Raw genomic sequence first — 20,587 nt, forward strand, 5'->3', positions numbered from 1 at the left:
GGACATAACCACGGGCCCAGGCTGAGCTGTGCAAGAGACGGCAAGCAGGACAGATGGACGTGTCCATGCACACAGGCTCATGAGGACGGCCTGGCCACACAGTCCTCATTCCTTTTACAAACCTTGAACCACTGCACCCACCACTGCCAACGGGACAGGCATTGTCCCCAAGAGCCCCCAGGGAACGTGGGGTCCCCAGGGCTCAACCTCCGTGCGTGCAGACACCAGCAACCCCCTCCCTGGGCAGGACGGGGCCGAGCGCTGTGGAACCTCCTCCGATTTGAGATTTTGGAGCATTTCGGGTTGTTTTCTGTGATGTTTGTGAATGAACCCTTCCTGCAGATGCGGGGCGCGCACACGGCTTAAAATCTCAGGGGATTTTTCAGTGTTGCCAAAGAGACGGGGCCGTGTTTTGGGCTGGGCTGGGTGGCAGTGCTGCAGCATCGCTCGCAGCCAGCCCCAGGGCTCGCAGACCTGCTGGCAAATAAACCCAACCTCTGGATTTGCTGCCATTTGTTTTCATGCCATGCCTTCATATTTTTTTAAAAAATCCAATCTCGTGTTTCCTGCAAGGGATGAATTGAGACGCACCTGTGTGCCTTTGGGGCTGGGGCGGGCACGGCTCAATTTGCCCCAAGGTTCTGTGCGAAAGGGCTCGGTCTCACCAAAATGCAGCCCTGTGAAGCACAAGATGCTGAAGAAAACAGGGAACCTCTCCTCCCTGCTTCATCCCAAGCTATGGAGGATTCTCCACGCCTTGTGATGCATTAATAATATTATTTTTTCCCAGGGTGGGTGGTGGACCATGGGTCCCCCCCTATCCACAGGCAGCTGTCGTGCTCTGCCCCAGCCGGGCTGTTTTTTCCCCAAGCAGGCATCGGGTGCGTGCCATCGGGGTGCTGACTCTGCCTCTTGGCCAAGGAGCTGCAGGAGGAGAAAGCCAGTGCTGTTTGCTCCCCTTGTTTGCTTTCCTTCATGCCGTGACACGCCGGGCATCCCACGTGCGCTGCCCATTGACCGGGCGGTGTTTTGTCTGCAGGGGAAGGCGGCGGCGGAGGTGCTGTGGGGATGTTTGCAGAGGTCGGGACACCTCGGTCGGTGCCTCCAGCCCCTCTCCACAGCTCCTGCACCCTGCAGAGTGCGGGGCAGGGGGTGAGCGTGCACCCCGAGCCGTGTCACCGTCCCCTCTGTGGCACAAGGCTCCTTTTCTCCTCCTGGGCTGCTTGCAGGGCACGCCAGGCGCCCGCCGCGCATTCCCCACCCCGGGGAATAGCTGGGATTCCTGCATTGCCTCCCCCAAAATGGCACCAAAGGGAGCAGCAGCAGGCAGAGGACGGAGTCCCTGAGCAGCAGGAACCCCCTGAGCTCCCCAGAGACTTTTCCAGCCCCAAGGTGCGAGAAATCACTGGCAGAGCTGCTTTTTGCACCAGCACCTCGGTCCTGGGGTGCTCTGCAACAGCTTTTGGTTTGGAGCCCTGCGAGGCTGCAGATTCCCGGAGTGCCCACTCGCTGCTGTGCCCCGTGGTGATTGCCATGAAGCCCCAGCTCCTGGCACTGTGCCCTCTGCGGAGGAGCTTGGCTCTTGTTCAGGGCCTCACAGCACAGAGATCGCAAGGGAGCACAGGGCAAAGAAACCCCAACGGCACACACACGAATAAAACCCCTCTCGTGCTCATTTTGCTTTTTCAGGAAGAAGCCTGGGGGAGAGGATTGAGGGTTTTTTTTTTGCAGGCTGAGCCCTGACACGGTGCAAAACTTGGGGCTCGGGGCCGTACCTCGCTGCCAAAGCCCGGAGGAGGCGGTGGCCGTGGTGGCTCTGCTGCTCCCCGCTGCATTTCCTGGTCACACAGAAACCCCACGGGAAGGTTTGGGAGCCCAGGCGCTGGCAGGACCAGCTCTTCCCGTGGGATTTCTGCCCCAGCCCTACAACTTTGCAAAACCCTGGGGGTTCGGGTGCCACGTGTGCATAGGGAGGGTGCAGAGGGGCTGTTCCAAGCGTTGTCCCCATGCTGTGCCTGAAGGTCCTCATGCTGCACCCGTGCTGAGATTGGCCTCGTACCTTTCTGTACCTGTGCTCCCTGCCTGTGCAGGCTCCTTGCCATGGGGAGGGTGGGCGTGCAAGGGGGGATCTCAGTGACCCCCATCTGGGCCTGTAAAATGGGTACAAAGCTGTGGCTGGGTGGCACCGAGCCCTGAAGATAGGGCTTGTAGGGCCCCCAGGTCACTTCACCCGCAGTGCAAGCAGGTGTAAGGGTGGTGGGGAGAGGGCAACCCCCCCGCTTTTGGGGCTGTGAGTGGCTTGGGGTGCTGAGGAGCTGCTCTCTAGCCCTCTACTGCCCCAAACTGGGGGCGTTTAGTGGGCAAATCCACCCCTGGGGCACAGAGAGGGAGCGGGGCTCCCGGAGGAGCAGCAGGCGCTGAAGGGTTAACGGGGAGTGTTGGCAGCCAGTCCCTTGTCACCAAGGAGAAGGGAGCAGCACTTGGGAAGGAAACAAAACACCCACTGCCCAGGAGGGACATTTCCCTTCCCGGGGCTGCCTTGCACAGCCCTGAGACCCCAGAAGGGCTCCGGCACCCCACAGGCAGCCAGCCCTCGAGGGGACGAGCGGTGTCCCCCTCCCGGTGGCCTTGGTGGCAGAGAGCGAGCAGCACGGGGTGAGTGGGGAGGTGGGCTGGGGACACGGCTGGGACAGCTCCCCGTGTCCCCATCGCCCTTTTCCCTCTGCCTCCTCCCAGCCCGGGATCTTATGGCACGATGTGGGGGGCGCCGGGTGCCGCGGAGAGGAGCATCCGTCCCTACCGCTCCAGCCAGCAGTACCTGTGTGCCATGAAGGAGGACCTGGCCGAGTGGCTGAAGGAGCTCTACGACCTGGACATCGAGGCGGGCACCTTCCTGGAGGTGCTGGAGACGGGGGCCGTGCTCTGCTCCCACGCCAACCACGTCGCCCACACGGCCGGGGAGTTCGCCCGTGCCTACCCCGCCGCAGCCCGCCGTCTCCGCCTGCCCGCCGCCGGCGTCACCTGCAACCTGGCGGCCCAGCCGGGCACCTTCCAGGCCAGGGACAACGTCTCCAACTTCATCCAGTGGTGCAGGAGGGAGATGGGGATTAAAGGTAAGGCCTCAGGATCCAGCAGCCCTGGGATGTGGCGTGCAATTCTCCTCTGGCTGCTCTTGGCATCGCCCTCGGTGTTTTCCCGTGTGTGCCCAAGGCCGGTGCCACCCCAGCGCTGGGCAGTGCCCGAGCTGGGATTTCTGCACCAAGCTGGGCTCGCACAAACTCCTCCCGGCTTGGTGGTGGCTTTGTGGGGTGCTGGCACGTGGTGAATGTGTTTGCTTGGGTGGAAAAATGGGGATGGGAATGGGAAGGGCACATGGGAAGGGCACAAGGGCCCTGCCACGCACGGCACCATCTTGGCTATAAGCACCAGGAGCACCCTGGCTCGGAGCAGGGGGTGTCACCGTGTCCCCACCAGCAGCGGTGCCTGGGAAGTGCCACGGGCATGGAGTGAAAGGTCCTCAGCACACCCAGCTGTGTGTGGCTCTGGGATGCCACAAAACAGCCTCAGCATCTCCACATGGAGATGCCCAAGGGGGAACGTTCCCCCCGTGAATTTATCCCAACCCTTTCTGCACCCAGCCACGCTCCTAGCATCCGTGGGATGGCACAGCGAGGCGGGCAGAGCCGCTCCTCGGGGAAACAACACCCCCTCGGGTGGGTTTTCTCTACACCCGTGCCCCCCCCCACAACCCCTTTGTCCCCGTCCCCTGGTGCACCTGCCCCAGACGTCCTGATGTTCGAGACGGAGGACCTGGTGCTGCGGAAGAACGAGAAGAACTTCGTGCTGTGCCTGCTGGAGCTGGCGCGCCGCGCCGCCCGCTTCGGCATGCGCGCCCCCACCCTGGTGCAGATGGAGGAGGAGATCGAGGAGGAGCTGCGGCAGGAGCTGCACCTGCCCCCCAAGGACACCCCCCTGCCACGGCCCCCCAGGGAACCCCGGGACCTTCGAAACCTCGACCAGATGGTAGGGTGGGGGGGGGATGGTGGGGATGGGGATGGAGATGGTGGGGATGATTGGGATGGGGATAATGGGGATGGGATGATGGGGATGATGGGATGATGGGGATGATGAGGATGATGAGGATGAGAGCCATCCCTGCTGCCCGCAGGTCCAGCACCTGGTGAGCCGCTGCACCTGCCCCGTGCAGTTCCCCATGATTAAGATATCGGACGGGAAATACCGCGTGGGCGACTCCGACACCCTCATCTTTGTCCGGGTGAGCCCGCTTTGGGCCGTGCTTTCAGGGTGTGGGCACCAGCAATCCTGCCTCAGCTTCCAGTTTAGCTCCCTAAATCCATCCCCCAACAGGGCCAACATGTTTTTTTTGACAATTATCCACAAAATAGGGCAGCTGGGGCCCGTGGTGTGGATTTGCATGGATGTAACCACCTGTGGGTGTGGGACAAAACCTCCTGTTTGGGGCTAAGCTGGCCCTACAGGTGATGGGAACCCTGTTTGGGGCTGATGCTCAGCCCCTGCCTGGGTCTGAAGGCCTTCCCAAAGGGCTCAGCATCCACTGGTGGAGCAGGGAGCTTCCCAAAAGCCTCCCACCCCAGCCCCATTTTGTCATTTGGGGTGACAAAACACGCAGTGGGACATCAGAGGGAGACGAGACCCCCCCCCAAATCGATGGCGCTGGGTGAAGCGGGGCTGATGGTGCTGCTCCTCGCGCAGATCCTGCGGGAACACGTCATGGTGCGGGTCGGGGGCGGCTGGGACACGCTGCAGCACTACCTGGACAAGCACGACCCGTGCCGCTGCACCTCGCTCTGTGAGTGCCCGTGCTGCTGGGAGGGGAGAAGGGGGGGGCTCATCGCTGCTTATGGGGTGCCTGCTGCTGCTTATGGGGGTTTTCAGGAGCAGGAGGCCCCCCAACCCCAATGCTGCGCTGGGAAATCGTTGCTTTGGGGTATAGCTCTTGCTGGGTGGCCGCTAGAGGTCACGGCAGACTTTGGGAAGGAAAGAGACCCTTTGCGAGGCCCAAATCCCTTTTTCAAGATGCTGGGGGCTGCGGGGAGCATCCCTGGCTGACAGCATGGGGGGGTGGGGGGTCCTGAAAACCCCTCCCCAGGGTTGGGGTCTGTGAAGGTGATGGGGTGGCGGTGGCTGAGCCCCGTCTTCCCCCGCAGCTCACAAGCAGCACCCCCGGAGCAGGCCCCCCCAGCAGGTGCAGCACGAGGTCCAGCTCTGCAAAGCCCCCCCGGCCCCCGGCCGCGGGCAGCCCTCGCTGCTGGTCAGCCGCTCGCAGAGCCCGCTGCCCCCCGTCGCGTGGGGACCCCGTGCCCCCCACGCCCCCCGTCCCGGCCCCCCGCGCCCCGCCACCTCCTCGCCGGGTGCCAGCCCTCGCCGGGAGCCAGCGCAGCCCCGGAGGGTCCCTTCGGGCAGGTGAGGTGCAGAGCGGCTTCGTACCCCAAAACCGCCACTTATTGGGGTGCTTTTTGTGCCATCCCTGGATGCAGGGGGACGCGGTGGCTCTGTGCACCCCCCTCTGTCTCTCTCTCCTTGCAGGACACGGGAGCCACCGCCGAGGTCCCCCGCTCGACCCAGCACCCCCGGCTGTGGGGCCACGCAGCGGGCACCCACCCCGTCCCGGCTGGCCCCCGGCACGCGGGGCAGTGCAGGGGTCCCCGAGGTCCCACCTGGGAGCATCTCAGGGACCCCCCGTTCTGCAGCAGCACAGGGCAGGGGCAGGGCCCCCAGTGCCCAGAGTCGGGCACCGCCGCCTCCAAAAACCACCCAGCAAGGGGGGAGCTCGTCCGTGGGGGCTGCCAGGCTGCAGCAAGCAGGGGTCCCTGCTGCCGCCGTGCCCCGTGCCCACAGCCCCATCAAGGTCAGTTCTTCCTCCCCGCACCGCGATGCCCGGGGGGCATCACAGAGCAGGAAAAGCCCCCGGGAAGGGAACCGGGCAGCCTTTGGACGTGGCCATCCAGCACCACCCCAAAACTCTTTGAGCCAAGCGCCAAAAGGGGACAGAAGTGTTAAACCCCCCAGCAAAGCCAGCCCGGCTGGCTGCCGGCCCCCGACCCCTCTGTCCCCTATCGCAAACGGGTGCAAGGGCTGTGCTGCTGGGGAGGGTCCCCAGCGGTGCCACCCAGCCACGAGCCCACCAGCCAAGGATGCTGAGAGCCCCGGGGTGCCAGCAGATGAACCGGGGGGAACCTGTGGCCATGGCAGGGGGGGCTCGGGGCTCCGAGGGTGCTGGGCACACTCACAGCCCCCGGGCTACGACAGGGTGCTGGAGGAGCTCGCCCACAACCGGCAGCCCCTGCGCCCCGTGGAGATGGAGAGCTGGGTGGCCCCAAAACCCCCCATGGCCACCCCGCAGCGTGCCGCCCTCCCAGCTGGGGGGACCACGGAGGAGCTGGCAGCGGGGTCCCAGACCCCGCAGGGCACGAGGGCGGCCACCCTGCCGAAACCCCGGCGGTGCCTGAAGAAACCCGAGCGCGTGCCCTCCATCTACAAGCTGAAGCTGCGGCCCAAAGTGCGTCCCCGGCGGGACCACCGGCCCGGGAAGGGCCCCTCACGCATCCCCACCCCGCTGGGGCAGCGCCTGCCCCATGCCCGGGGCCAGCATCGCCCCCCAGCCCCGACGCGACGCCCGCAGCCCGGGGGCGCGCACCCCGCAGCCAAGCCCTCGCCAGCTGACAGCGGTGCCTGGCTCACCGAGGACGATGAGGAGGCGTGGGTCTGACCCCCTGCCCCTTGGGTTTTGGGGGACCGCTCGCTTGTGGGAGCCATGGTGCCCAAATTGGGGGCTGAGCCCCAGGAGGTCGGCGCAGGCAGCGCGATGCGGTTGCTTCTGGGGACACCACCGCGTGCCTCGGTCTTCCCCATCTGCGCAATGGAACCAAGGACGCCTGAGCCTTCCAGCACGCACAGCCTGGTGAGCTCAGGGCAGGGTGACACGATTTTCCTGATGCTCTGCTGGCATTTCGCTGCGGGCCCTGGTTTGGAGCAGCCCCCCTGCATTAAGGCTGCTCCAGCAAGGACGCATCCACAGGGGTGGCACGGGGCGGCAGCGGCGGTCGGTGCTTGTGCAATAAGAGCTGTACCAAAGCCTCTTCTCTCCCAGCAGCTTTTCTGTGTGGGCAGGGAGGGAGAAGTCCCCGGTGACCGGTTCCGTGGGCAGCGAGCCCTGCTGGTGGGAAGGGTCCTGCCAGGGGGAACTCGGCGTCCCCAGGGGGCTTCCAGCGCCGCGGCGGGGCTGCGAGCGGTCCGGCGCCGCGAGCAAGGAGCAGCGAGGCGGGTACAGAACAAGGGGGACAGACCTGATTTTAATTCGGGTTCAAGTAAAGGGGTGCAGGGCATTTCAGGAGGTGGAGACGCCTTGGGAATCTCCAACGAGAAGTCCAGGGGGGAAAGGGGAGCCAGGTCCTGGAAACCGTGATGCACCTCCAGGAGGAGGAGAGGGCGAGCATCCTCGTCGGGGCTGCACCGAGCCCACCTCGGGCTGTGTGACACCTCCTGGCTCAGCACACACACACACGGGGCAGAAAATGATATTTTTTTTTCCACCTTTCTGCCCCTGGGGACAGCTGGGGACATCCTCAGCCTCCCCCCAGCTCGGCAGCAGGTTATCTCTGCGTGGACGTAGGGCCGAGCGAGGAAACAGAGCGGGACGAGGAGGTGGTGGCAGAGCGGTTACACTTTGGGATGAGGGCATATTTATGGGGCAGGGGGGCAAGGCAGTTTGATCCCAAGTGCTGCAGGGGTCAGGGGATGTGCTGATCCTCTGCCATCCCAGCCCCCAGCCCCGCTGTGCCGGGGGTCCCAGCCCCAATCCTGCTCTCCTCGCAGTGGTCCGGGAGCTGGGCACTGCTGCCAGAGCAGGGAGGGTTGTTAATACTAATATAACTTCTGTCTATAAAGTACAATAGAATATAACAATTATATTTATAACCATTTTTTTTTTCCAAAATACTAAATAGATGCTATAAAAACCTGTAACTAATTGTGCTATAAACTGCAGGCTACAGGGTTATAACAAACAATGTATTGGCTTAGTCGCTGACATGTGCACGTCGGAGCACTGTATAAATGCTTTATTAGTAGCATTTACCGAGGAGTTTCCTTCTCAAACAATTTGGAGGGGTAAAGCTAGCGAGAGACCGATAACGTGGGCTGATCAATCCTGGTGAGATGGGTCTGGGCCGGCGGCGCGGCGCGGTGGGCTTGCCGTGAAGGTGAGGGATGGAGGATGGGAGCTGCTCTCCCCCAGCCCTGGGCCCTGTGCGCCTTCCCATCGACTTTTCTGTGTGATTTATTCCTTATTTTGTTTGGGGTTTTGGTTCCTAAAGCAGGTGGTGGAGGCAGCAGGGATGGAGCAGAACTGATGGCGGGGATGGAGCAGGAATTGGTGGTGGGGATGGAGGGATTTATGGCAGGGAATTATGGTGGGGATGGAGCAGGGTCAGATGGCAGGGATGGAGGAGGTATTGATGGTGGGGATGGAGCAGGAATTGATGGTGGGGGTGAAGCAGGGACTGACGGCAGGGATGGAGCAGGGATGCAGGGACTGACCGATGGCCGGGATGCGAGGCCAGGCTGAATGCAGTGGGCTAGAGCTCAGTGGGAAGGACTCTTAACAGCAAGAGTTACCAGGACAGCAGCAGTTCTGGGAAATGGAGCTTGTCGGTGGGGCAGAGGCAGTGGGTTTTGGTGTTGGCTGTTTCACAGCATCCCCGTGTCACACAGGGACAAAGCCCAGACCTGCACCCCTCGCACCCGGCACCATTTACGAGCTCGGGCTGCACTTTGCCTCCCGGGCTCCAGGACAAGCTGCAGATGAGCTGGCAGTCCAGAGTGGAAACCAGCCAAAAGATTAATTTAAAAAGAAGAAAGGAAGAAAGAAAAATAAGGAGGGGCTCATTTTCCCATTAGGAATGTGCACAGAATTAAGAAATAAAAAAAGTGGCAATGCAACCCCAGCTCCCTATTGCTTTGGAGGCTGCCTTTGTGCGGGCACCGTCCCCGTCTCGGATGGATGGATGGGCGTGAGCTTCCCCTGGGAAAAGCCCCGCAGGGGTTGGATCCACCTGGAAGCGCTGCCTGCCTAGCCAGGAACCCCTGCTTTTTGGGTCAGGATGCTGGGTTTTGGGTCGGGGTGCTGAGCTGTGCCCAGCGTTTAATGGCAGCAGCTTTGGCCCTAAAAACCCGGGGGCTGGCGAAGCCTCTGCGAGGCTGGTGCATACGGGGAGGACGAGGCTTGAGGAAAGGGAGCTGGTGGGGGTGGGAATAGCACTTTTTGGGGCAGGGGAACCAAACCAGGCTGCCCGGCTCAGGCACAGAGCAGCAAGAGCCCATGGAGGTGACCAGCTCGGGCCGTGGCGGCGCAGGGAGGCAGCGCTCAGCCCTGAGGTGGGAATTTGAGGTCGGTGGGACCACGGGGCTCTCCCCGAGCAGCTCCTTCGTGTGGAGAAGCGAGGATCCAGCTGAGGTCCTCCCTCACCCCTCACCTCCGGGCCCCACCTGGCCCAGCCTGACCCGACCCCCCGGCGGCCACCGCATCGCCCTGCCCGGCCCCGTGCCGTGCGCGCCGTGTCCCCAAATGTCACTGCAGGGGAAGCAACGCCCGGGGTGCCTCCAGCACAGCTCCCAGCAGAGCATCACCCCGGCAGGGCTGGGGGTCCTGCGGGGACACGGCCCCGGGGAGGGGTCCGTGGGGGTCGGGGGGGCTCACATGATGGTGCATCGGTTCCTGCGCAGGGCGCCCTGGAAGCGGATGGTGGTGTGGACGTGCTTGCAGCGGGCGCAGCCCACGCTCTTCAGGAGCTCGCTGAAGAGCAGCAGGATGTGCCAGTTGTACTTGGCCGAGCACTCGATGTAGCCGCACTTCCACGTCTTCTTCACCAGGTTGGAGACGTTCCAGCGCGGGATCACCCGGCCCCGCTGCAGGTCCCGCTTGTTGCCCACGATGATGATGGGCGTCTCCGACGTGCCGATGACCCTGGGGCGGGAGGGCGGTGAGGGAGGGCAGAGACACGGAGCCACAACCCAGCCCCAGCCTGTCCTGTCCCCTTGTCCCTCTCTGTGGCCACCAAGGGGGCCCCGTGTCACCCCAAGGTGCTTTTCCCCAGGAATATCTGCCCTGGGATGTAAGAGGCTCAGCAGGGGGTTATAGGATCCCATCCCCACCACGATACCACCCCACTCTTGGCATGCCCCCGCCGGCGAACGGCCCCTACCTCGTCTCCAGGATCTGCTGGCGGATGGTTTTGATGTACTCGAAGCTGTCAAAGCAACAGATGTCATAGACCAGGATGTAGGCATGGACGCTCCGGAGCCCCCTGCAACACACGTCCGCCCACTCCTGCAAGGTGCAGAGAGGGATCAATCCTGGCGTGCCCCGGGGGACGCCCTGCACCGCCTGGGGGCCGGACGCATTTGTAGGGGGAAAGATGTTTGTAGGATCCGGCCCCTGGGCACGTTGCAGGTGTGTGGGGTCCTGGATGGGAGCGTTTCACCGCACGTTTCCCCAGCCCCAAAGCGCAGCACCCATCGCACCTCTGCTCTGCCCCCTGTCCCTGCGATGCCTCCATCTCCCCCATTTGGCAGCTCCCCCCAGGATCACGTAACCCAGAGGAAGGATAAGGGGATTTGCCAGCCCCAGTTCCTCTCCGGAGCGAGGATTAAAGCCTTTCTCTGCACCTCCGCCCAGGGGCAGCCTTACTGGAGCTGGGTGAAGGGGGCTGAAAGCCTGGGTATAAAGCTTCCCCCCTCCAGAGCTGCTCGTTGGGCTGTTTAGGGGTGATGGACCCCAGATTTGGGGCAGGGGAGGCTGTGGGGTCCCAGACCAGCAGCTCTGCAGCATGGCAGCACCGCAGGTGGCAGCAGGAAGGTGACAGCAAAGGGGACCTGGGGACAGGCAGGGAGCAGCGGCTGCTCGGGAGCGGGGTCTGCTGAGGACAAGTAACACCAGTAACCGGCCCCAAAGCACAGCGTCCCCAGTGCAGCCCGTCCCCGCTTCCCAGTGGATCCCACTGGATCCCCAGCACGTCCCCGCTGTGGGATGGAGCCATCCCCCCCGAGATGTCCATGGGGTTATGTTCTGGGGGATGCCTCTGGGCTGTGCTGAGGCTGCCGTGACCCAGGGTTACGGCGCGTGCAGGCAGCTCCACGAGGATCCCTCCCGAGGTTGGGCTGGGAAGGAGAGGGACGCACGGAGCAGAAAAGGCTCCGATGCTCCCCAGGCAAAGCCCGAGCACACGGTGAATCATCCCTTCTGGGTTTATGATCTCCGGGAACGAGGCTAAATGAGACCGAGGACCGGAGGAAATCGCGGAGAGGAAAGTTTCACGGCGTGGTTCACTGCCTCGTGCAGACCCCAGCAGCCAGAGCTGGGCACGGGAGGGAGCAGGGAGCACCCCGACCCCTGCTCAGGTCCCTGGGGAGGAGGCAATGCTCCTGGCCACATTACAAGGAGGAGGGCAGGTGCAGCGCCAGTGTCTCGGGTCACTCCGAGCACATCCACGTTTGGATTCCTGGGGATGCTCGAGGCCAGAGTGGGACATCGGGGAGCTGGGGCCGTGCTCCTCTCCCAGGCCATCTCCACAGGGAAGCTGCTCCTGGGCAAGGAGCGGAGCCCAGCGATGCCTCCAGCAGCCCCGGCTGCTGTCTGCCCCCGCCGTGGTGCCCCCTTCCCCTCCGGGAGCCCCTCCGACCAGCCCCTGCCCTGGGAGCCTCCATCTGTTCCCACCGCCCGCCTCCCCTTGAGCACAGCGAGGCACGGAGTTAATTGAGTATGTGAGCGTCGTCTGCCATGTCAATAAATTACCCTTTGCTATTTCGGGCCGTGTCTCTCGCTGACCTTTTGTTCCCTGCACACGCCGTTTAATTTTTAACCCCCCCCCCCCGGCGCTCCCTTCACCTCCTGCCCCGCAGCTTCGGGCAAGCGCGGGGCCCTGCAGAGCCCCCCTGACCCTGTCCCCACGGGGAGCAGGAGCAGTGTAATTACACTGATTAAAAACACAAGACAGCCCGTCCCTGCCAGCGGCACGGGGTTAAAATCCCCTTTTCCCCCGCTGGACCCCGCAGGCGGTGGTGGTGGCAGCTGCGGGGCTGGGGAGCAGCGGGGTCGGCGCTGCTGGGATCGATCCAGGCACCGCTGCGGGGTGAGGGGTGTAAGGAACCCCTCATAGGGGTAAACACGAGCCCATAGAGAGGAAAACGGCCTTTCCCATAGGGAAAAGAGGAGCAGGCTTAGAGGAACCACAGAGAAACACAGCAAAACCCCAAACCCACAATAGGGGTGGCCTTCAGGCAAGGGGTGCGCCGTGCTTTGGCTCTCCGGGACCCCTGAGATTTTCACCCAAGGGTTTTGGCCGTGTTCCCCGAGCCCTTTGCTGGCCCAGGACAGTGATGGGAACGGATCCCAGTGCCCTGCCCCAGCACCCAGGTGGACGAGGAGACCCAGCGGAGCCACGGGCACCCCCTTGGGTGGGAAACAGAGAGGGAAACCGCCTCTCCAGGGCTGGAAACCATTTTAGGCGAATAAACTGCAATAAAAAATAAATTAAAAAAAATAAAAATAAATTAAAAAACCAACAAAACCAACCACCTTATCCCATCCTGCCGCTCTGAAGCCACCATCCTCGGCGTTTAGGTAAGCCAAACCCCGAGCGGGGGCTTGCTCGGCTCTCCCCCGGCGCCCCTACCTGCAGCGTGTTGACGGGGAAGGCGCTGATGGGGGGGAAGTCCATGATCTGCAGGTCGTGGACGTGGCCGTTCATCACGACGGCAGGCAGGTAGACGCGGCGGGCCGTGGTGGGCACGCAGACCTCGCTGAACTCGTTGTAGAGGAACTGCCGGACTATGGCGCTCTTGCCCACGCCCTGGGCTCCCAGCACGGCGATCTTGAAGGTCGCCACCATGCCGCCGCGCGCCGGCCGCTGCCCCGGTGCTGCCCCCGCGGCTCCGAGGCTGCATATTCCCGCGCAGGGGGCCTCAGCCCCATTCAGGATGCGTGTCCCCGCCGGGACAGCCCGTCACTGCAAGGCCGGGGGGAAGCGGTCAGGTGCTGGGGATGCCCCGCAGACCCCGCTGGTGCTGCGGGTTGGGGTTTTCGGAGATGGATAAAGGGTTATGGCTGTCCCCTGGGAGCTGGGTTATGCCCTCAGCACGGGCACTGCGAGAGCCAAGGGTCCCCCATCCCAAAAAAGCCAGGATTTGGGCAAGCCCTGCCCCAGGAAGGGTCTCACCTGGGTTTCCTAAAAGGCAGCAGAACCCTGGAGACCATCCTGTGCCCATCGCCTCCCTCCCGCCGCACCCTGGGGATCTCCTGCTCCCATTTCACCACCGCTCCTCTTCTCCTTTGGGTTTCCTTTTGGCTCCTGCCCTTTCCAAAGCCCCACGGGAGGCACATTCAGCCCCTCTGGCACCAGAGCAAGGAAACCTCCCAGGGAGGGACCAGCAGCTCAGGGTCCCCCCGGGCCTGGCAGAGCAGGGGCCGCGTCCCCTGGCACCCCCAGCGGCTCCGGTGCCGCCCCGAGCTGGGGAATCCATCTTCCCTCCGCTTGGACAGCCAGAACTGCCTCTTGCTGGGGAGGGGATCGCTCTGTGCCTGCGAGCGACAGCTTTAATGTTTAATTTCAGGCTTTGAGCGGTTTGGCAATTAACTTGATGGAGGCTAATTTCCGAGCCAGCTGACGGGGCGAGCCCGCAAGCCGCGGGCACACGTGGCGAGGCAGGAGGGGGCCCTGGGGTAGGGCTGGGCGTGGAGGGGGCACAGGGGGCAATAACCCACACACACGGGTGCAGGAGCTGGGTCTGAGGGTCCCGAACGCCCGCTGGCAATGGGGGTTTGATGGAAGCAGCAGGGGCAACGGGATGGGTCCTGCTCCGGCCCCCATCCTTAGGAACCTGCTCGTGCTTTCTCCCGGGGCATGGATGCTTTTACCAATTCCTGCTGCTCTCGCTTTAGCTTTCCCTGAAAAACATCCCCAAAGCACAGGGCAGCGCTCCCCGAGCTGCCAGAAGGCAGCGGGCTCCAGCTGCCCCGTTCCCATGGGGTTCTTCACCCCGGGGAGAGCCCGGCCCTGGACATCCCCACTGCGGGTGCTGAGTGGCCGTGCTGGGCCAGCGCTGGCACCGGGGCTGGGGGCCTTCAGCAGGGCCTGATCCAGCCCAGGGGCAGCAGGGAGGGTTTGTGCCCGGGGCTGGGGCCATGGCACGGGGCTGGGACCACCCCGCAGGTGCCGAGTGCCTCTGGGGACCCGTGCGCCCCAGCCCCGTGCCCGGAGCGTTCCCAAGCCGCGTGCCTTGGGGTGGGGGACGCGGGGGGCTCAGCCCCGCCAGGGCCTCGCTCCACCAGCAGAAAGCACTGTCATGGCCAGGCCACCCCTCTGCAGGGACAGCCCCGTCCCCACAGCCCCTTCCCCTTCCCAGAAGCGACCCCAGCTCCCCTCCGGGGCCGGGGGCACGCAGCCGGGCAGCCCCAGCCCCGCAGGACACCGCGGGGTGCCCGAGCTGCAGAGCCGAGCGCTGCCCTGACACACTGACGGGGGTCCCCAAAACCCTGTCCCCCTCCCGGCTGGCAGACGGGGACCCACGCACGGGGAAAGCCACCCCACAGGCCCCAAGAAGCCGCTCTGCCCCCGAAACACCCAGAGCTGCCCGCTGGCAGTTTGGGGCCACCGGGGGAAACTGAGGCGCGCAGTGGGGACGCGGCGGTGGCCACGGGGGGACCGCGGTGAGGCCGAGCCCGGCAGCACCCCACGGGCTGTGGGGCCGGGATGTGACCCCCGGCTGCGGGTACAGCCCCGGGGCACTGTGACCTTGGGCACCCCAATTTGCCCCCCCCCCACTCCGGGGGGGTAGGACCCAGCCGGCCCCGTCCCGCTCCCCACGGGGCCAGCATCACCTCCCCAAGCCCGAGCCCTGCAGAAGGGAGCGGGGGGGCTTTGGGGTCGCCCCCCGGGGTGCCCATTAAAGGGCTGTAGCACCACAGGGATGCTTGGAGGGGGGGGGCGCAGACTCCCCCCATACCCAACTAGGCAGGAGGAGGGGGGGGGGGGGGGGAGCATCTTAGCTCCACCGCTCAACTTTACGGGGTCCCCCCACCCCGCTGCCCCCCTCCCAGCGGCAACTTTGCCCCCTCCCCATCACCCCCCCATTCCCTCCGTGCCCCCCCCCCCTCCCCCGGTACCTTGCAGCGGCGGCCCGGGCCGGCGGCGCCCCGGCGGGCGGCGGAGCCATGCGGCGAGCCCGGTGCGGGGACCGGGAGGCGGCGGGGGCTGGGGGCGGGGGGGGGGGACACGGGGAGGGCTGGGGGGGGGATAAAGGGGAAGGGGGGAACCCGGGCACGGCCGGGATGGGGCTGCCGGGGGGGCGGGGGGGGGAGGCAAACGGGAGGCGGCCGGGGCTGGAGGCTGAGCCCCCCGGGGGGGGGGTTGAGGCTGGGGATGCCCGAGCAGGGGGGGCTGGAGGAGGCCGGGGAGGGGGGCGGGCAGTGCCCGGAGCGCTGCGGGCTCTGCCCGGGGAGGGAAGGAGGCTGTGGCCGGGCGGGGATGTGCGGGGACTGCCCGCGGAGGGAGGCAGGCGGGGATGGAGGCAGCGCCCGGGAGATGCTGCGGGGAATGCCCGGCCCGCTGCGCTCCGCAGGGAGCCGCGAAGGGCACCGGCTTCTCCTCCCGGGGCTCTGGGGAGGTGCCGCTGACAGAGGACCCTCCCATGGCCCCCGCAGCGCGGATCGGGCACCCCCTGGCTGCCCAGCACCCGTGGAGGGATGGGGGGGGGCCCGGTGCCCTCAGCCTTTCCTCCCCCCCCCCCTCCCATGGCAGGACCCTCGCCCGCCCCGACCCCACCGCCCCGCTCGCTTTGGGGCTCGGTGCTCCTGGGCCCCTCCGTGGGGGCTTCTCCGAGCCCCCCTGTCCCGGGGGGGTGCTCCCACTTCGGTGTGGGGTGAAGCCGGATGGAGGAAGGGGCGTTTTGAGAACAGAAGCTGCGTTTTTGGGACACCCCACATTGAGCTGTTACCCGATGGCGATGAAAGGGGTGCCTGTGGCTCCAGGTGGGGGCCCAGTTCACCCCCTCCAAGGACTCCCCCAGCATCTCTGCTTCTCCAAGTGCCCCCCAAGCCCTGCTCCTGCTCCCCAGGACTCCAGCAAGCACCGGGACACCCCCGTGGGGTTTGGCAGAGCCCAAGCATCGACCATGGCACAGCCGGGCCCCCCCCAGCCTCGCTGACACCTTTTGCTGGGAAAAAATCATCCAGAGGGGCTCGTCCCCAGGGTGAGGAGGGTGCCAGCATCAGCACACAGCCACAGCAGCCCTCTTCCTTCCCAGGGCAAAATGGGACAGCAGGCACGGCCCCACAACTGGGGGGGACACGGGGAGCCAGCAAAGCCTCGGTGCTGCTCTGCGCCACGGCTGGGCAAAGGCAGGCAGAGCCCTTCCCTGCATCTCAACCCCAAGCTTTCAGAGATGTGGGGCTTGTTTCCCTGCAAAGCTGCCTGGTGCTCACATCTAGGGAAATATTCGGGTGTCCCTGCGGGCTGCTACCAGCCCCAGGTGCTGCTCCTCTCCCCCGGCCCCCCAGCAGCCCTTCCTGGCATCGCCGAGGAGCTGCGCTCAGCCTGAGACGTTTCTGGGAAAGGGCAGGGATCGCGGCTGCACACCAAACCAACTCGCCTGCACAATCCAGGCTCCAGCCTGGGGGCTATTTTTAGCAGTTCCCTCCGAGATGCTCTTCACTTGCAGTTTTATTTGTGAAATTTAATATACGGTGGCGGGGGGAAGGGAGCGGGGCCGGATCCCGGCGCGTCCCCGCCGGCGCGGAGGCTTCGCCCAGCCCCAGCCACGGGAGATGGATGTGAACCTAAAACCGGCCACCAAATTGCTCCCACGTCCTGGCACGCGGGTGGCAGCAGGGGACGAGCGAGGCTGAGGGCTCGGGGGCTGTGACAGCTTCTCCACGTTCTGCCCCATGGGCTTGGGGACCTGCTGTCACCTACACACACACGGAGCAGGATGCGCGAGGCTGTTGGGAGCCGCAGTGGTTTTGGGGAGCCCGCCCAGTGGTTTTGGCTGGCCCCATCTCAGCCAGAGCAGCCTGAAGCAGCCGGGGAGGTTCCTGCCCCGTGGTGTGGTCCCCCTGCAGCAGCTCCGAGCCTGGGGACGGCCACCTGAGCTGAGGACTGACGGTGCTAAGGAAGCAAACCCAGTTTGCAGGGAACGGCACAGCCCAGGGTCGCCGTGTCCCCGTTTGCAGGGCACGAGCGTGCCGGTAAATCCAGAGCAGCAGCAAAGACCGAGTTCTCCCCGAGGAGCCCCTGGCAGAACTGTGGGGAGGGACAAACCCTTCCCCTCACCATGGGATGTGACAGGGACGGTGGCAGCCCCGGGGGCTCAAGGCACTGTGGGTTCCCACTGGGCTGAACGCTGCCCCCATCCCATGCAGGGCACGGTGGGCTGATGCTCTCCCTTCCCTCCCAGTCCTGAGTCACTTCACCTCCACGTGCTGCTAATCCAGAGCTGGGTAGGGGCGAAGGAAAGGGCTGTGCTGCAGGAGGGAACCCCTCATCCTGTTTCCTGTGCTGCTGCTTTCCCAGCCCCTTCGATGGCTTCATTTGGGGCTGGCTGCCACCACAGAGGTTTTGCAGCCCAACCCTTCCTGCCTCAGACAGCACCAGTGACGGGCAAAACCCTCTGCAAGACGCCAGCATGGGCCAAGAGCACTCTGAATGCATCAGCATCTCAGGTGCTTTTATCGTTTCCCCTTGGGAAAAGCAGGTCAGGGAACACAGAGCCCATCTGGGGACCAGAAAGGGCCGGACGGGCACATCCATCTCCCTCCTGCTCCTCCTCGGCTGCCTGTGCCGAGGAGCTGGTGCCCCCTGCACCGCTCGCTGCCCTCTGAGATGGGAAGAGAGCAGCAGGCAGAGGCAGAGGAGCAGCACTGAGGACACTCGGTACATCCTCGTGCAAGCTCCAGAAATTATTTTGGGGAGTCTGCTGTGTGCAGGGAGCGGGATGAGGGGCTCCCGGGACGCACACGCGGCTGCCTCGCACCTGATCCAGCCCCAGCGGGCAGCAGCTGGGGGAAGCAGACCCTGTCCCCAGCCCCACAGAGCCACACCACAGCCACGGCTTTGTGGAAATGAGTTTATTGACACGGACACCAGGTAAAGCCCGAGGAGCAACACAGCTACACGGCGAACAACCGAGCGGCACGGCGGGAGAGGAGGGCGAAACGCCACCGACCGAGCCCGGGCTCTGCCCTGCGGCACGGAGACACCCCCGTGCCCCAAAAGCTGGGAAGAAATTTGGCAGGAGGAAGGGGTGCTGAGCATCCCCTCCCCGCATCAAAGCTGCCCCGGCTGTTCAGCAGAGCGAGGCTGAGAGCAGTTCTGACCCTCTGCCACCTCCCTGCCCTGACCCAGCACTGCACTCGGTGCTGCCGGTGCTTCGTTAATTGCTCTAATAACGATTTCTGCGGTGTCCCTGCGGGCGTTGGAGCACTTCACCTCCCAGCACACGCAGGCAGGGCTCGAGGGCTGGATTGCTTCAGCTCTGCCCCACTTTTTGCCTCGGCAGAGCACAGGGCTTCCTACCCAGGGACACCACCTCTGCTGAGGTCCTGCAGCTCCCGTGCCCTGCTGGGGTCTCCTCCTCTCTTTATTGGGGCTGAGGGCTGGATAAATGGGGCAGTTTGACCTCTTCCCAGCATTGGCTTCTTGGCTGCGGACAGTGCCAGAGTCCTAACGAACCACCTCCCACCATAAAGCATTTATTGACCTTGAATGTGGCAATTAGTGACTCCGGGGGGGTTGCTGTGCAGAAGAGCTTTGCTGGGGGGGCGGCGGCGTCAAAGCATGCTGGGGAGGGCGAAGCCGTGCTGGGCAGGGGCTTGGTTTAAAAGCAGGACAAGCTATGGACGGAGCGAGGGCATGCAAAGGCTTTGCTTTCACTGCTGTTGCTGCAGCACTTAGCGGGTGAGTGGCAACGTGGTGAGGCCACGGCTGTGGATGGGAAAGGGAAGCGGTCCTGGCCCTAAGGACGGGTAGGAACAGAGGGGCCAGGGCAGGGGCTGAGCAGGAACCCGAGGGATCTGTCACCAAGGGCCTGGGGGCACGGAGAAGCGAGCCCCAGCTCCGGGAGCTGCAAACTGCAGAAATGCTTCCAAGGTCTGCTCAACTTGGCAAACGGGGTGCAAACACCACCAAGCCCAAAGCGTCCCGCAGTGTGCCAGCGTCTGGGTTTTGGGGGACAGCAGAGGAACAGGGAGAGCTGCTCAGCCCCCCGGGATGGGGCCAGCAGCAGCCAAGCACCCCAGGGTCCTGCCAGGCCCTTGTGCCTGGGGGGAAAGCAGCGCTGCCACGCTCAGGGTTACAGCAGCCTAGGGGAGGGCCCGGTGAAAGCGGCACAGCTCAAGGGACGGCCGGGAAGGCAGCTCGGCTGCAGCAGGCACAGAGCAAGCGAGAAGAAGAGCTGCAGAGGGTGAGGACAGACCACACCTCATGCTCTGCACAGGGCCCTTTGCTCTAAAAGCAGGCTCGTTTCCCTTTTTTCAACCCTGCTGCCCCGTTACAGGTGTAGGTCCGCAGCTCCTCCCCACCCAAGGAGAGCCTTGCTTCTTAAATCAGCAGATCACGAGCCAGGGAGATGGCTGGAGTGAAAACACACCACCAAGAGCAGAGCTGAGTCTGAGGAGCAAGTGTAATAAAAACCCCTTGCTTTAGGGCCGCGTCCGTCTCCACGGACCAGGCGGATGGCTCTGTTCCTAGTTCCCCGAGGCCCTTCTCACCCTGCGAGAGCCTAACAGCCCTCGGGGGCTCCCAAAACTTCCTTGGAATCACTTTCCCTTTAACCCAATTACAATAAAAAAACTCAAAAATGTATAAAAAATATAAAATAAAGTGCAGTGTATGTTTTTGACAATTTTGCCTTGCTTTAATGAGCCGACATGTGGTTTTTGCTTTTTTTTTTTTTCCTCCAGTGAGCAGTATTTTACAAAATCATAACTACACCTAAAGCCATTTAGAAAACACTGAACATTGGCACAAAATGGAGAAGCCCACGAGAACGGACAAGGAGTGATGGGCAGGGGGTGTGGGAGTAGTCGAAGCAGTGGTTACAAACTCAATGGACGCTAAAAATACCAAAGGGGTTGTTCCCTATCATCGTTAGCACGTGGATACTAATTGCTACCTTGTTTAATCAGTGCCTTTGACTGAAATCCTACACATGAATACAGCTGCTTCCAGTTACGAGTGCTTTTTCCCTGCACCGGCGGCAGAGGAGGACCGGGGGCCCCTTTCTCCCTCCTCCTCCTGCAGGGCGAGGCACGGGCTGGCCCCCGTCAGTTCTTCAGGATGGCATCGTAGGCCTGGTAGATGTACTGGGACACCTCGGGAGCTCGGCATTTCAGGGAGAGCTGCGGAGAGAGGAGGGGAGCAGAGGTCAGGGGTGGTGCTGAGGAAGGCAGGAGCTTTCTGCTGAGCCCATGAAGGCAACTGACCTACACCACAGGGGGGAAAGACCATGGATGTGAGCAGTCACAGTCACCCCAAATATTTTTTCTGGGAACTGC

The 20,587-nt window shown here is 63.8% G+C and overlaps 3 protein-coding genes across 6 annotated transcripts in view; 1 reads left to right on the top strand and 2 right to left on the bottom strand.

The window, feature by feature from the left end:
• Window positions 1–2,755: 2,755 nt before the first annotated feature.
• GAS2L2 (growth arrest specific 2 like 2) lies at window positions 2,756–6,835 on the top strand. The gene is made up of 6 exons (XM_032201144.1): window positions 2,756–3,113; window positions 3,785–4,023; window positions 4,169–4,276; window positions 4,735–4,831; window positions 5,190–5,445; window positions 5,569–6,835. Exons 1-6 carry the CDS (start codon window positions 2,756–2,758, stop codon window positions 6,749–6,751), a joined length of 2,241 nt encoding a protein of 746 aa, XP_032057035.1. The 3' UTR covers window positions 6,752–6,835.
• Window positions 6,836–7,307: 472 nt separating this feature from the next.
• RASL10B (RAS like family 10 member B) lies at window positions 7,308–15,258 on the bottom strand. Of its 3 annotated transcripts, none has more exons than XM_032200985.1 (4): window positions 15,203–15,258; window positions 12,714–13,046; window positions 10,245–10,289; window positions 7,308–10,006 (listed from the first exon to the last, which is right to left on the bottom strand). In XM_032200985.1, the coding sequence occupies exons 2-4, from the start codon at window positions 12,927–12,929 to the stop codon at window positions 9,611–9,613; spliced, it is 657 nt and encodes a 218-aa protein (XP_032056876.1). In that variant the 5' UTR covers window positions 12,930–13,046; window positions 15,203–15,258; the 3' UTR covers window positions 7,308–9,610. The 3 variants fall into 3 exon arrangements, with proteins under 3 accessions (XP_032056876.1, XP_032056877.1, XP_032056878.1); XM_032200986.1 differs by lacking the exon at window positions 15,203–15,258 and adding an exon at window positions 13,257–13,520; XM_032200987.1 differs by having other exon boundaries at window positions 9,684–10,006; window positions 10,245–10,369.
• A 2,887-nt stretch (window positions 15,259–18,145) lies between these two features.
• The window catches only part of AP2B1 (adaptor related protein complex 2 subunit beta 1), an 80,431-nt gene continuing 77,989 nt past the window's right edge, over window positions 18,146–20,587 (bottom strand). For both annotated transcript variants that reach the window (XM_032200712.1, XM_032200711.1), the window contains exon 22: window positions 18,146–20,431. In XM_032200712.1, coding sequence (XP_032056603.1) covers window positions 20,357–20,431 — 75 coding nt within the window. In that variant the 3' untranslated portion in view covers window positions 18,146–20,356. The remainder of the gene's footprint in view (window positions 20,432–20,587) is intronic.

The sequence above is a fragment of the Aythya fuligula genome, chromosome 20 (genome assembly GCF_009819795.1).
Source record: "Aythya fuligula isolate bAytFul2 chromosome 20, bAytFul2.pri, whole genome shotgun sequence".
Taxonomy (NCBI): Eukaryota; Metazoa; Chordata; class Aves; order Anseriformes; family Anatidae; genus Aythya; species Aythya fuligula.

Excerpts from the sequence above, each read along its gene's own strand:
- GAS2L2 (XM_032201144.1), top strand. The coding sequence starts at position 2,756 with ATGTGGGGGGCGCCGGGTGCCGCGGAGAGGAGCATCCGTCCCTACCGC. Across the intron at positions 4,277-4,734 it reads ACACCCTCATCTTTGTCCGG|ATCCTGCGGGAACACGTCAT; the intron begins GTGAGCCCGCTT and ends CTCCTCGCGCAG. Across the intron at positions 5,446-5,568 it reads CGGAGGGTCCCTTCGGGCAG|GACACGGGAGCCACCGCCGA; the intron begins GTGAGGTGCAGA and ends CTCTCCTTGCAG.
- RASL10B (XM_032200985.1), bottom strand. The coding sequence starts at position 12,929 with ATGGTGGCGACCTTCAAGATCGCCGTGCTGGGAGCCCAGGGCGTGGGC. Across the intron at positions 10,290-12,713 it reads TCCCCGTCAACACGCTGCAG|CTTCGAGTACATCAAAACCA; the intron begins GTAGGGGCGCCG and ends TTGCTTTGACAG. Across the intron at positions 10,007-10,244 it reads CAGCAGATCCTGGAGACGAG|GGTCATCGGCACGTCGGAGA; the intron begins GTAGGGGCCGTT and ends CTCCCGCCCCAG.